The sequence below is a fragment of the Aquarana catesbeiana genome, linkage group LG07, assembly GCF_042186555.1.
Source record: "Aquarana catesbeiana isolate 2022-GZ linkage group LG07, ASM4218655v1, whole genome shotgun sequence".
NCBI classification, from domain to species: domain Eukaryota; kingdom Metazoa; phylum Chordata; class Amphibia; order Anura; family Ranidae; genus Aquarana; species Aquarana catesbeiana.
Genome location: NC_133330.1, coordinates 170,361,120 through 170,377,312, shown reverse-complemented (window position 1 = coordinate 170,377,312; position 16,193 = coordinate 170,361,120). Strand labels below are relative to the sequence as shown.

General features: G+C 38.0%; 1 protein-coding gene across 1 annotated transcript in view; it reads left to right on the top strand.

Annotated features, from left to right (window-relative positions):
• PRG4 (proteoglycan 4) overlaps positions 1 to 15,933 on the top strand; it is a 276,400-nt gene extending 260,467 nt beyond the window's left edge. The window contains exons 21-25 of the mRNA XM_073591959.1: positions 5,354 to 5,490; positions 6,063 to 6,219; positions 9,461 to 9,649; positions 12,704 to 12,829; positions 15,113 to 15,933. Of these exons, the coding sequence (XP_073448060.1) occupies positions 5,354 to 5,490; positions 6,063 to 6,219; positions 9,461 to 9,649; positions 12,704 to 12,829; positions 15,113 to 15,213 (710 nt within the window). The 3' untranslated portion in view covers positions 15,214 to 15,933. The remainder of the gene's footprint in view (positions 1 to 5,353; positions 5,491 to 6,062; positions 6,220 to 9,460; positions 9,650 to 12,703; positions 12,830 to 15,112) is intronic.
• Positions 15,934 to 16,193: the final 260 nt, after the last annotated feature.

Here is a 16,193-nt window from a genome sequence, read left to right as displayed (position 1 = left end):
TGAATATATAGCCTCATCACTAATGCCAACCCTACCGACTGAGGCAAGGGAATCACTTGAGGAGCCTATCACATTAATGGAGCTTCAATCGGCTATCAGTTCCACCAAACAGGGGAAAGCACCAGGACCTGATGGCCTGACCATTACCTACTATAAAACCTTCCTCCCCTCTTTAGGCCAGTATATCATTAAATTATTTAATGATCTGGGCTCCGGCTCAAACTCACACCCCTCTACACTTCAGGCACAGATCTCAGTAATTCCGAAAGAAGGTAAAGACCCTACACAATGCGGCAGCTATCGCCCAATATCCTTACTAAATACCGATTTGAAACTTTTTACCAAAATGATTGCCTCTAGGATACAGCAACACTTACCAAAACTCATACACCTAGATCAGGTTGGTTTTGTGCCAACCAGAGAAGCCAGAGACAACACCATTAAGGTTCTGAACTTACTCCACATAGCGAATAGAGATAAAACGCCAAGTATTTTCCTTAGTACAGATGCTGAAAAAGCGTTTGATCGAATACGTTGGAAATTTCTGTTTGAAACATTGAAATACATCGGAGTAAGAGAAAAGCTGTTTAACTGGATATCCGCAGCATACTCGAATCCATCAGCTAGAGTCAGGGCTAATGGCGTTGTCTCGGATCCTTTCCCAATACTAAACGGAACCAGGTAGGGATGCCCACTCTCACCTCTACTTTTTGCCCTATCACTAGAACCCTTCCTGTGCCATGTGAGATTGAACCCAGATATCACAGGGATTGCAGTACAGAGCACCCAACATAAAGTGTCTGCATATGCAGATGACTTGATGTTTTCTATTACTAATCCAGCCATTTCCCTTCCAAACTTAATGAAGGAATTTGAGACCTATAGACATCTTTCTAATCTAAAAATAAATTTCAACAAATCAGAAGCCATGGGAATAGGGATACCACAGACTCAGCTCACACACTTTAAAAATAGCTTCCATTTCAAATGGACAGACAAAGCCCTGAAGTACCTAGGTACTTACATTCCTCCAAAACTCTCCCAAATTTTCAAACTTAACTTCCCGCCCTTACTGAAAAACGTCCAAATACTACTCCACAGTTGGAAAGGTGGCCTACACTCTTGGCTTGGATGTTGTAATATACTAAAAATGATGATACTTCCCAAATTTTTGTATCTATTAGAGGCTTTACCTATACACATACCCGCAGCCTATTTCAGACAGGTACATTCCCTATTCTTGACTTTCCTGTGGGCAGGGAAGAAACCACGCCTCCCGAGACAAACGCTATCACTACCAAAACACCATGGAGGATTGGCCATGCCGGAGATCAAAATATACTACCATGCAGTGCACCTGAGTAGGCTTATTGACTGGTGCCGACATAAGGAAACCAAACTATGGCCGCAATTAGAACAAACACAATCTGAAATCCCCCTACATAGAGCCCCCTGGAGCTACTCTACACTCCCCATACAAATACGATCTCATCCATTGATTGGGACCACCACGTAAGTGTGCGCACGCCTACTAACACAAACATCTCTCTCCACTAGGAACTCACCATTGAGACCCATAATAGGTAACCCACAGTTTGCGCCAGGTATAACAGACCCTGCATTCCATGTGCTGAGAGATGCAGGGAGATACCAAGCTTCCCACTTTAGCATCGGAGGAAGATGGGTGACGCTGGCCGAGCTATCGGACCCGAACGGCTTATATCGTTTGGATTTCCTGAGAGCTAGCCAACTTTCACATTTTCTTATCAGTTTGCCCCCCCAACTGTAAATGATCCACCTCATACTGCATTCGAAGAAATTTGTATGGAAAGCGGAGTGCTACCGCACACACTGTCTCTGACTTATAACATGCTTATCACACCATCTGAGAACTATCACCACCCCAGCTTTGACAAATGGGAAAAAGAACTGAACTGCCACTTCACTACGCAAAAAAGATCACATATCCTCCAATACATACATAAATCATCCATATGTACCAAGTACCAAGAAACCAATTACAAAATTTTTACGAGATGGTATAGAACACCAGCACAATTACACAAATTTTTTCCTGGGACATCGAAATTATGCTGGAGATGCCAACAAGACACAGGCACGTTAATACATATTTTCTGGTCCTGCCCCCGGATAAGGCCGTTTTGGGAGGAGGTTTGCAGGATAGTACAAAAGTTCACTGACCGCAATGTTCCTGATGAACCGGCATACTTCCTCCTACACGCTACCGATACACCCGCTCGGATATACAAAATGTCAATTGTACGCCACCTACTTGACGCAGCTAAAATTTGTATTCCCCTTAACTGGAAATCCCCCAACCAGCCCTCCATTGCCGGCTGGCTTAGGAAAATAGACGAAATTAACAAACTGGAAGACTTGATTCTCACGAGTCAGAACAGAAGTGAGACATATTCCAAGACTTGGCAGCTATGGAACATGTTTCAATACTCAGAGGAGGGACAAGCCCTCCGGAGAGAGGAACCAGGCACTTAATCTGAACTGGAATCATATAAATCACTAAACTAGCCTGGGGAGTAGCCTCAGCGGAACAAACTGAGGACTCCATATTCGCGGATACCTACCTTCCCCCCCCCCCCTTTTTTTTTTTTTTTCTTTTTACCTTTCTCCCCTCTTCTTCTTTCTCTTTCTTTATTTTCTCTTTTATTTTTTCTCTCTTGATCTGCAGGAAAATGAGAAAATGGAAGGAGGCAGGACACACAAAGGAACAATTTATGGGCCTTTAATATCTACCTTTACTAGACGACTGCATCACGATATTGTTACAGTCCGAGAGATATAGACAACGTTTATATTACACCTCACTCTAGGAGACATTACATATTCTGAATCTCTGAAATATATCAACCTCATATTGCGTTGCTTCACAAGATGTTTTTAGAATGTATAAAACAAGGTTCTCTTTATAACATCTATGTAAATGTTTGTATTGCACTGTTGCAATGTTAAATACTGATGTATCGGTTCCAGTGGACCTGTTTCCTGTGATAAATAAAAAATTTAAAAAAATATATATATATAATGAGAGGACCAAACCTCATAGAGCAGTAAAGTAGTAGAAAAGCCTTTTATACAAAGGAGAAGTATAGCCAAAGCTCATTTGGCTATACTTCTCCTGTGAATCACAAGAGCGTAGTTCTGCACCCCTGTGACCCATTTTCAGCTGACATCACAGACACGGGTTCAGGCCCTGAAAATATCCTGACCATATGGTTGCAATCCGCCTAGAAGCCTTGACCCCAATCTGCCCATCGAGATGTTGAGAGCCTGAGCCAGCTGTTCCTGCCCCCTTCACAGCCCAACAATCCAGTGAGTGCTGGAGGAGCAGAGCAATGAGCCAATGGCTAACAGTTACCAGCTCCCAGCAGCCTGAGGACTGAGAGCCAAGCGATCAGCAGTGTTTGATTGCTCAGTTTTCAGTTTTAGAGGTGGCGGGGTACAGCTGCAGCTGGGATCAGTGTTGCAGCCAACTAGGTGAGTATGATTTTTTATTTGTTTAAAAAGCCATACTTCTCTTTTAAAATAAATATCACACTTACAATAATAATCCTTGGTACCACTTAAAATTAAAATCTGCAGCAATCGATGCGATCCTGATCTTGCAGCCAACAGCCACCATGCATGATGATGTCACTTCCAGTGCCACCATATGCGTTTTGTCATACAATGACATCATCAGGGGCATCACTGTGAGGTTTGTTCCTATTTCACCATTTAAAATAGTAAAACCTTGGATTGCGAGCATAATTCGTTCCAGAAACATGCTTGCAATCCAAAACACTCATATATCAAAGCAAATTTCCCCATAAGAAAAGTCATTCAGTTTATAGCCCATATAAAAAAATTATATTAATGTGATAGGTTGTGTAAACATAAAATGTCCATCCACAAATGGAAGTCTCCACAAGGGGATTAGAAGCAAAATCCAGCAGGAGCTACAGTGTATAAAAGAGAAGAGAGGCACCTCTAAGTGTAGCAATATGGTTACATTTAATGAAGATACAACATTTAGCAACTCACATGGTTGATGATTAAAAGAGGCACATCTAAGTATGCAGGCATCCGAGGTGAAGCTGTCCACATAGATCATCCTCCCACCACCGGCTCTCACCACTATCAGTCCGCAATCGTGACCAGGAAGACTACCCTGCAGTAGAGGGATTTAAAAGTGAGGCTTGAAGTGCTCATGGAGAACAGCATGGAAGGGATGGCATCGATAGTGGTGTGGAGGATGATCTATATGGAGATCTTTAACCCGGATGCCTGCATACTTGCATGTGCCTGTTTTAATCATCGTCCATATGCATTACTAAATGTTGTACCTTCATTAAATGTAGCCATATTGCTACACTTAGAGGTGCCTCTGTTCTATTTTATACTCAGTTGTAACGTGACGCTACTTGTATATCAAGACATCACTTGTATATCAAGTCAAAATGTATTTAAAAATTTTGCTTGTCTTGCAAAATGCTCTCAAACCAAGTTACTCTCAAACCAAGGTTTTACTGTATATACGTAATATACTTTTAATATTTAAAGTGTAACTAAAGTCCAAAGTTTTTTTTTTTTTGTTTTGGACAGAGTGGAGGTGAATTAGAAAACCTGTTAGTAGTAAAAGAAAATTCAAATTTTTGAGTTGTCCCCAGAACAGTAATAGATGGGAAATCTTCCAATGGGGACACTAGATAGCTTTTTATCTACAGTAAGGCCCCATACACAAGGGCCGAATATCGGGAGACATTGGCCTGTTCTAAAAAAATGGCCGCCATTCGGCCCACGTGTAAGCCACCCTGTCCGACAGAAGCCGACAGTTTGGCCGGCTTCTGTCAGATGAGCATGCTGAAAAACCAGCAGCCGACCAACTCCCGATCAGCGCTCTCAGCCAATGGTGGAGAGTGCTGATCATAGTGTTCTGGTGGAGGGGCATCCCCCTGTCAGAACACAGCAGCTCAGCAGGGGAGATCGCTATACTAACTTTGCATAGTTAGTACAGCAGCTCCATCCAAAGCTGACAGTTTTTTTCTGTTGAACCTGCTGTGTTGAACGAAAAAAAAAAAACTCATAGTGTGTACCAGGCTTAACACAATTTTTTTAAACTAACACTGATCCTTGTAGTGTCGCCTTGTTTGTCCTTAAAAAGACAATACATGTACTCTGTTACCTTAGGTAATCACAAAATGACCACTGAACAAACAGGCTCATAGCAGTAATGTAAAAACTGCTGGGGTCCATAAAGGGTGGTAGGGGAAATGAAGTAATTAAAATGAAATACTGAAGCTCATTATGGTAACACAAATACTTTGTGTTTTTACAGGTCACTACTTTTGGACACTTAATCAGGGTGGAGTAACAGGAATGCCTCGTAAAATTAGTGAAGTATGGGGAATTCCATCTCCAATTGACACAGTATTTACAAGATGTAATTGTGGTGGCAAGACATTCTTTTTTAAGGTATGCAATCATATTGTACAAATGTAAATAGTATTTTAATTACAATTATTATCCAATTGAAATATACTGTATGCCATTTAAATGTCTATGAATTCTGCCATTAAATAATCATGCTTTGGTTGCAGTATGCTAAATATACTATAGAAATAATATTGTATGTGATATTCACAATAATAGTGGATTATTTTTTCAGCTCTCAATGCTAAATATATTGATTGCCATAGCTTTGTGAATTCAACCTAATGGATGTATTATCTCGCTCATGTTCTAACACTTTTTTTGAAAAAAAAAAAAAAACTGGGAATATGCAGAAAAGATCTCTATTTGTATTGAGAAGAGTAGTTCTATTTGCTAGATTGTACCACTCATTCCAATCATCACTGTATTTATTGGAATATAGAGGTTAAAATCAGCCTTTATAGAGTGTACCAGCTAATATTTGTATGCAACCAGTATATGCTTACCAATTTCAATTAATTTGCAAAAAGTATATCTTGGGGGTAGAAGATCTATCTCTGTGTTTAAAATTTTTGCAAGCTGCAATAAAATGATACAAATACTTTCTTTCAAAGGGTCCACGGTACTGGCGCTTTACTAATGATGCAATGGACAAAGGATACCCTAAAGAAATTATCAAAGGGTTTGGAGGACTTGGAGGTAAAGTAACTGCTGTACTTTCAGTGGCTGGAATTAAAACAAGACCGGAGTCTGTCTATTTCTTTAAACCAGGTAAACAATATAAGAATGCATGGCTGTATTGTTCACAGTTTGATCCTCATATATCAGTTTATTCAGCATCCCAGTTAACCTTGCTTGACTGAATCATAGCTTGCTTTGACCTGTCATGCACTGCTGTGTATTGTCCTTGGTGATTCCCAGATTATGATTGGGCTCCTGTATTTTCCAAACTTCACCAGGGCAAATAAATGAAATACAAAGCTAAACAAATATACATAGCAGCAGTTTCCCTGGAATTTATAGAAGGTAAATAAATAATGTATGCACTTCAAAAGCTAATAATGAGCAAGGTCAAACTTTGCCTTCACAACAGCTTTAATCCTGCTTGGAGTGATGTCATATGATTGACTACTGACGTATGCATCATGAATAAGATGGAAATCTACTTTGCACTCTGCTTTATAGAATTTTCCACAAAGGTTGTACCTATGTCCTGGGAAATCATCAAACATAGACATGGGTGACTATTATGCATACCCTAACATGTTTAAAAGATAGCAAAAGACCTTGTGGATTGAAGGCATCCTTTATTTTTATTTTAATAAGTCCATATAATTGTAGAAAAAAGTGTGAATGTGGACTCATTGGCCATAATACCAATTCAAATCTCTAGGAAAGCCCTGTTTTGGTGGCGGTTATCGACTATCTTGTAAAATGTCTGCGTATCTGTGTCAGGAATCTTTAGTTTGTGACCCTGCCAATGATGTTTGTAAATGCCTTGTCAATGCTGTCATTTATTAACTGACACAAAAATGACCATTCGCTTCAGAGTGTTTCAGCTTTTTTAACCACTTTCACCCAGATTTATACCATAAAAAGACCAAACAGAGCAATGCAACCTACTAATGTTACTGAGAATCAATAAATATAATTGACAATAGGTTGCTTTCTTCCATTCATTATTTTTTGCACTTGAAGTATGAGTGAAAATGTCACAAAACTGCTTATTGTTTGGTCAGTATTATAGCCGACACATTCTGCTAATCAGCAGTTGGCCTAATTAGGTTCACCTTTGTAGCCATGTTAAAGTTGCAGTTTATTTACTTCAATGTCAAACACCCTTTTTAAAATTGTTCATTAATAAAATTGTTAGGACTTTATATGAGACAACGATTGCACCTTAAAGAAATTTGAATCAATTTTACATTATCATGTGTGCAATCAATCATGTCTATATGTAAGTTTGGGCTACATTTAATAAATTTTAAAATATATATTTACTATGTAGCAACACTTATGTGTGTGTATATATTTATATGTATTTATTATGTTATTTATTACATGTTATTTACTGTCCCACGTGCATCCATGTGCACCATTAAATAGTATCTACTAATTGATTCATTTGGTTCTGGTGTTGTGCTTCATATAAAATCCCACCATCCCCCCATTCCCCTTTCCCCTCTTTTTTCTTTTTAAAATTGTGTTCATTTTATTTTTGCCCAACCCTTTCCCTTGAAAATGCAATGTAACAACAATGTAATCAGAGAGAACTCTGGGTACACAGGTTAGGCAATAAAAGATTGAGTAAATTACAATACATACATTGACTTATTCCTTTGTGTACTCTTTTTTTTAAAGCAGGTGTAGGAATGAAGTATTGTCAATGAGACATTGTCCCACATTTAATCAACCAGCAGAATTGTGTTGATTGTAGACATGTACGCCGTCAATAAATTTGTTTAGTTTCGTTCTGTTCCATTTCGTATTAGAATTAATTCGTATTTTGTAATTCGTGTCCGAAATTTCGTACGAAATACAAATTTTCCTTAGGTTCGTTAACTTTTCATAACAATTACAAATGTTCGTTATGATGAATTTATCATTATGAGGGGCTCCCACCATCCCTGTGCTGTGCTGACTTCCTGGGTTTTTAACTTTTAGGTTTGTTAACTTTTCGTAACAATTATGAATGTTCGTTAGGAATTTGAATCTGAAATTCGTAAACGAAATTTCGTATTTTGTACAAAATTCGGAAGCATAGCAATTCGTATTTCGGATCCTCCCGAATGTACGAATTTGCTAAAAATTGGCAATAAATCGACAGCTACTGAAATAGAAAAATAAAAAACTGATAAGGAAAAAAACATAGTTTAGTTCAAAGTGATCACATTTTTTCCCCAAGGTTCATTTGTGGCAATATTGATACCATCTCCTTGCAGTTAATTTAATCCACCTTTCTTATAATTGCTTTCTGATTTTGGAATTGAAAGTTTGATCATCAAATTGTCTGTTCGGTATGTCCAGCTTTACAGAACACAGGCCTGAAGCTTGAGTCAACATAGAACTGATTATTTTGTTTTGAGTAGATTCTTATGGTTTCAGTAACCAAACTTTCGAAAAAAAAAAAAAAATCTCAACACCAATATAAGTATTATATAAATTTGCTTGAATTGGTTTGCGTCTTATACATTCTGTACATGGTGTTGATGCACGTCATGAGACCGCTTGCTCTGAGTTCCCAGAAAATGCAATTAACATTATGTAGTTGATTTACTAAAGGCAAAAAAGCTGTTCACTTTGCAAGAGAATTTTCCCTTAGCTTAGTGAATGAGGTGATGCTCTGCTGACTTCCATCATCCAGTAATGTGCAAGAAAAAAATACTTTTTTTTTTTGCATGCAATTGGGTTTTGTTTGCAAAGTGAATTTTCACCACATTCAATAAACTAAGTGCATGCAAGTGATTAGTCTATATACCTTTAGTAAATTAACCTCTTTTTATTATTACAGTAAAGTCCTGGTTAAGTTGTCTTTTGTTTTGACTTAACTGCATCAAAGAAAATCATGAGAGAAACATTGAGGCCTCCATTGTTGACCTTTAGGCCACATTCACACAGGCACCATCAGTTTAGCCACGTTCAAAACGTATCAGTTCTTATTCGTTGCTTTGTCCGTTTTTATCTGTCTTCCGTTCTGTTAACATCCGTTTACATCCGTTTATTTACCCGTTTACATCCGTTTTTGCATGTGTTTCGATCCGTTTACAGCAGTTTCTGTGGCTGGCTGCCATGCTCTTTGTTCAATACTTTACATCTAACAATTATACAGACTAGGTATGCTGAGTTATCTGATGCAGGCAATGACCCCTTCCCCCCCATACACACATTTTTCTAATGACAGGTTTGCTTTTCAATTGAAGTGGACCATAATATTTGCCCACACTGATTGTGCATTCTCTGTTACATTGCTTTTAATTATTTTGGGTATGATTTTGAAACTACTGTTTTATAGGTGGAAATGTTCAAAAATACACATTCCGTCAAGAACAGACCAAACGGTGCACCAAAAAGAAACAGCCTAGTTTAAATTATCCTATATACTCCCAGAAGGTTCAGACTGTGAAGTTCCGCTTTCCACGAGACATTGTGAGACATCGCATAGAGATACGTCGTACTTTCACTAATATACCACAACCTTTAGGTAATTGCCACTATAAAGCTATATGCATTAATATTATAGTGTGTAAGGTGCTTTATAATTAGAAATATAATTATGTAGCTAATAATTTAGTAGTAACTTCCACACACAAATAAGAGCATTTAAGGTTTTAATTTAAGTTGCTTTTACTGAAATGATACACTTCTTTAAAGCTCAATAAGAAGGGACATTTTAGAAGTGTTTACAGCTTAACCATTTTCTGACCAACTGCCCACTGTGGCCTTTTAACTGGGTTATTACGTGGGTAGGTGGGATGGACCACCAGATTGACCACTGTGATTGGCTGTCACAGTGGCCACATGATCGAGAGCCCATCCCGCCACCTCCTGATCATAAGTAGAGATAGCTCAGTCACTGTCCTTGGAGCATGCAATGAGCCACTAAGGATGTATGTTTGAGGCATGTGAGTGTTTAGGTCCATCCTCCTTGCCATTACATGAGTGTTATGTACTATTCAAGAGGTCAAAATGCCCATAAACATTGGATGATTGTAATTTGAGCATATGTTCATGAGCTTGTGCAAGCTTGTCCAGACTCACTGTACCAAACAATCTTGAGGTAAACTCAGTTTGCTAGGACAGAAATCCATGTCTGCTAAATGCTGTTGTTGCCTTAAGAAAAGACTGTCAAGAGAGCTAATTATAAACCAGCCAATAAGCCAATAAGAGCATACTTGTTTGCAGTTTTCTCCACTGCCGCCTCTAGGCCTTGCTCAAATGGGCTTTAGTCTGTACAAGAGAAGTGTACGGCAAGCTTTGCTGAATCTTTTAAAGTTCATTTTAGATCTAGTTAGGGGTTGATCAATATGGATCTAAATGAGAACTAGCTAAAGACAAAGTGATACTAAATACACACTGTACAATTTACATTGTCCACTCTATTTCTGTATACGGATGATGGCACTGTAATTATTTTAATAGAAAAAACATCTAAGTACCTTTTTCCTATTTGATATACAGCTGTCACATGAGCTAGATCTTTCCCAGCCTGTCTACAGGGAAACATAAGCAGGAGGAGCTTCTAGTCCTCTGCTACTGAAATTAAATCTTTATTATTTTTGGTAATAACATGGTGTCGGCAGATTTCTGCCAGTCACAGGCTGTTTTGTCCCTCCAGCTTATGTCTTAGAATAAGAGGGAGGTGAAGCTTCCATTAATCTACATGTAATATCCTGCCCATGTTGAGTTTAGCTGGCTAGTGGGCATAGAGCAGGAGGAAGTCAGTGGGCTGTCATTTACCACATGTGTGACTCTATAGTCACATGGGCTGCTCAGAAGTGATAGGGAGGAAATGCTCAGCATAGAAACGCACTGAAGACTGAGCATGTGCAGAGTTACCACCACAGCTGCAAAATCCCTAGTTAAATTGGGGACGTGAACAGAAGGATGAGATAAAGAGCAGCAAGATGAACCAGGTTTTTTGCAGAATACAAAAAATGAATCTCAAAGTGAATGAGTGAGTTTAAACAGCATGTAATACAGAATTTACTGATAGTTTTTTTATGATGTGGTTTTATTGACACATTAAACTCCCATTTAGATCTGTGCATAACATACTCAAACTGAAGCTGAAGACTGCTCTAAAAATGCCAACAAAGCTGTCCAAAAGCTGTCTTCCTGAGCACAATGCACACAATACAAGTAAATGCTTATATACAGTATATTTGGCCATAGACCTCATGATTCCAGATTTATTTTTTTCTCTGTCTGGATGAGGTCAGTGGTATAGCCATCATACAAAGAGTACCTTTGATAGTAATATTATTACATTATTATTATTATTATACACGATTTATATAGCACCAACAGTTTACGCAGCGCTTTACAATGTAGAGTGGGTACAGCACAATTACAGTACAGTTCAATAAAGAAGAGACAGGAGGGCCCTGCTCGTAGAGCTTACATTTTAAAGGGAGGTGGTGGTGGCATAAAAGGTAATAGATGCGGGGAATGATTTGATGGGGGTGGCATTATATAATATAATATAATATAATATAATATAATATAATATAATATAATATGCATTGTTTCTCTATTAGTTATGTACAGAAGTTTATTATAGGGTGGCCATAATTAAGCAGATGTCTCCCTAAGAACTGTGGGACGAGAGTCAACTGTCACTATGTTTTTGCTACTCAGTTGACATTTGCAATTAGAAATGTCTTCATTTTATCAATTTGGAAAGGGAGGGTGATTTGTTTCTTTGCAGAAAGATTTTACAACTTGGTAAGTTTGTGTAAAAATAACAAGAGTTTCTGATGCTTAGAAGTGCTTGTTATGAACCACCAGGTTATTCCTGTACTGGCCAATCTTTTCCCAAGCATCACATGCAGGGGAAGGTTGGGCTGTTCATGACCACCTTTAGTATGAGGTCGCTCTACTGTATGCCTATTGGAGCAAAAGTAGAAAATTTTACAGGCCAGGAAAAGGCAAGCCGCAGAGAGGACCTAGAGCGGATCCACAGTGACAAATTAGAGTGCTAGGAAGCCCCAACATGCAGGATCCACCACCCAAAGGGTACTTCCAGATATGCCATGCAGCAACATGTCTTAGCATGGCTGTCACAGTGGAATCCTTGAGCATGTTGGCTGAGATGACATGTCCTCAATGGCTGCACTGGAAAGGCTCCCAGATTAGCAAAATTTCCTTTGAAGCTACCAGCAGCTGTTGATTGAAGAAAATCTCAAAAAAGGTCTTAAAAAAGCTAAGCTGAGAAAAGACATCTATCTTTCTAAGAACACTAAGAAAAACTGAACATAGTATATGTAAGAGGGGTTATAGATCCTGGGGCTGGCCTACAGTTTGTTTCTGCAGGCAGCAGTCAAAACATATAACTTCAAGAATCTTGTGTCCCTAAATCGATGATAGAGGAAAAAAAAAGTAATCTCTCACTACTTTGAGACAAAGGAACAACTTTGTGCATGCATTAAAGGATAATCAAAACAGTGCATCTGTTCTTTTGATGGTAAGATGGATACATGTATACCACATTGGCTCCTGTACTTTGATTGCATTTGTTAATGTTTACTACATTCAGGAATCCTTCATGAAGAACGTTCAATTCGCTCAACTTGGAGAGGTATCCCTAACAACATTGTCTCTGCTGTATCACTACCTAATCCCCAAAAGCAAGATGGATTTGATTATTTTGTCTTTACTAAAGGTAAGTTTATATATATGCATGTAACAAAAACAAACACAAAAAAAAAAAAAATGCATGGTACCCTCTGCACATCATAGTGTCCAGAAATGCATGGAAAGTACATAACACGTATTTACATTTGCTATATCTCTAATTGGAGACTCAATCAGGTTGTTGCTTTGGTTCATGAAAACCACAACTCAGAAAAACTGAGACATTTAATGTCCAGCTATTTTACCATATCATATTTAGTCTTGGACATTTGAATAAACTATTGTTTCTCTGTTGCAGATGGGGGTGGCCATCATCCATGTAATGCTGTACAAACTTTACAAATTGCCTCTCTTTGAAGGCAACCAAACAAAAGAATATATTCAAAAATATCAACTTTATTAAGTATCAATAAAAAATTGTCCAAAAATTCTAAATAAAAAATGATGTGTACACATTCATGAGCTCTAGGACATAATGGTTAACATATGGTATATTAAACTAATGGACATAATATAATATATTCAACATGGACATAATGGTAACATATATTCAACATATATTCAACTAAATGGTACCCCCAGATCAGACTCATAACATATAACCATCATTAGCAAGTCCTTATACTCGGTAACCCAATGCTTTTCAAGTCTTTATTTATCTTTTCCTTCCTCAGGGGTGAAAAAGTACATTCTGAAATCATATAAAAAGAAAACGGGGGTTTTCATAACATCACATAATTCATACATTAAACTTTTAATTAGTCTGTATAACACTTACCGGTACAATCTTATACTCATGTAATTATAACAATCGCAATTTGAATACCAAATGTCCTGTCCTTAGACAATGTGGAAGCACACCCCTCCATAAAGCCACTTTCTGAACACACACAGTTGAATATATGTTGAATATATTCAGAGTTGAACATCTCTCTTCATTTAACGCTCAATTAATGTCCGGCACAAAAAGTCATAGACTCAGAGATAGAATCAGCACTTTGAGTCAACCAGATTCTGATGCTTGCAAAGTAGTATCAGGAAGGACAAGCAAAGGGATGACCTCATCAGTGCGCTGCTAGTCCATTAAGCGTTTTCAGAAAGGGGCAGGTCCAGAACCAAGCTGTATTTCTTAACTGCAGTGCAGTTTGCAGATGGGTGCAGCACTAAATTATGGATATCTGGCAAGGGTGCCTAGCAGTGATGGGAGGAAGTCACACATGTGCAAGTCACAAGCAAGTCTCAATTCTTAACCTTCAAGTCACAAGCAAGTCCCAAGTTACTGTGGCAAAAAGCAAGCAAGTCAAGTCGAGTCCCTGCTAGAAGTCAAGCAAGTCAAGTCAAGTCATTTATTTTGGTCAAGTCACAAATTAAGTCAAAATACTGATCTACCCCGAACCCGGGACTGGGGGGAGCTTTCTTTTGTGGGGGGGGCGGCTTTTACCTAGGCCAAGACACAGCACTGGTGGTGCCAAGTCATTGCAAGTCAAATAGCCCAAGTCAAAGTCAAGTCGCAAGTCATTAGTGACAAGTCAAAGTCAAGTCGAGTCATTTATTTAATTTTGTCAAGCAAGTCGCAAATCCTCAAACAGGTGACTCGAGTCTGACTCGAGTCAAGTCATGTGACTCGAGTCCCCCACCTCTGGTGCCTGGATCATAACATTGATGTGTCACAGGATAAGCACCAGATACATTATTGTTCAAGCCAGTTGGTATTTTCTATTGGAAGATATGTTCAAATAAAAGCATACGTGTTTCAGGTTTCTCTTCATCAGGTATAAAAGAAGATATCATAGAAAGTATAAATATTTCTGATTCCATTTTATGTTATCTTCAGGGGAATCCTTTTAAACTCCCAAAATACACAGTTTTTTTATGTGAACATTTCTTTCAATAAAAATTTACTTCTGGACCTTACAATAATGTGTGTGCCACTTTCCTCACCATACACCATTTTATGAGATATATGCTGTTACAAAGTTGCTGCTCCTGGATATTTGAGAAAACATACCCTTTGACCTCCAGTCCTGGGCTCTAGCTCTTACTAGAGCAGCTGTTACAAACAACAGTCTAGTGCTCCACACTTCCCCAAATTCGTGGACCACAAGACTGGCGGGCCAGGTTTCCAACTGTATATATACTGTATATATATGTATACATTTTTATTATGCATTTTGCCAAGGGTTATCTGGTATGGTACGGCAATTAAATTATGACAATCCAATGGTGAAAACAAATGAAAACAATTTGGTAATTTCTGAGAAGAATTATACATTTGAAAAGTCATGTTCAGATCAATGCTTTTTCTTTACAGACAAATATTACAACATCAACATGTCAAGCAAAGTTGCCATTAAACCCCCACCTGAGGCTGAGCAGAAAACAACAAAGGACTTTTACAAGTGCAAAGAATGAAAGGAAGATACCAAGTTGTAAATTTTAATTAAACATCTTTGAAGGACCACTATATGGTATTAATTTGCTTCAACCCTAAAGTTTAGACTACTTGTTATGAATGTAAGACTGGTATGCATCTATTTTTCTCCTCCAGCAGATGACTATTGATAAAAAAGATTGTTCATTTAAGGTAAATAATCACTTTGCAAAGTAAAAGTTCACTAAGTTTAGTAAATGAAGTGAGACTGTGCTTACTTTGATTACTCAGTCACGTGCAAGGGAAATTAAAATCCAGGACAGCATTTTTTCATGCAGAGATTTGGATGATTGAAGTGAACACTGCTTTACTTTATGTCATAGGCTAAGTGACTTTACAGTTTGCTAAGAGTCTCTGCTTGTTAAGTAAAACAATCCCAGTGTTTTTTTAGCTTTTAGCTCATTCAGTCTATGCAAAATATTGCCACAAGTATATAACACAACACAGCAGTAGAAATTTGACACAGCAGTATACAATATCAATAGGCTTTATTAAGACCAAAGAAAAGAGATGGAACTTGGACAATGTCCCATGTAATTTTTTTGGCTGCCTGGATCAAAACAGCACTACAGGAAGGTAATAAAAAGCTTTACAGCAGGACCACGGTACACAAAATTGAATTTCTGTCTGTAGAAGAATGTTTGAGGGAAGGGGAAATTTATAGGAGCATATTTTCCAGTAACTGTATTGACCAAATGTGAGTGACCAAATCAGAAAAGTGCATATATTTAAACACAAGTTTGTTTCTTATAAAAATGTTAATAAATTATCTTTTAATGTGGTGGTTTATTGTCATTTACTATAAAAACCGAAAACACTGTCCATATGAAAAATATATTTAGAAGACTTTGTAAAATCTAGTGTACCGGTCTTGTTATACTGAAATCCATGGAGATTTTAGTAAAACAAGATTCGTATCTTTTGCCACAGTACCCTGAATGTCTTTATAAGCATGGAGGCT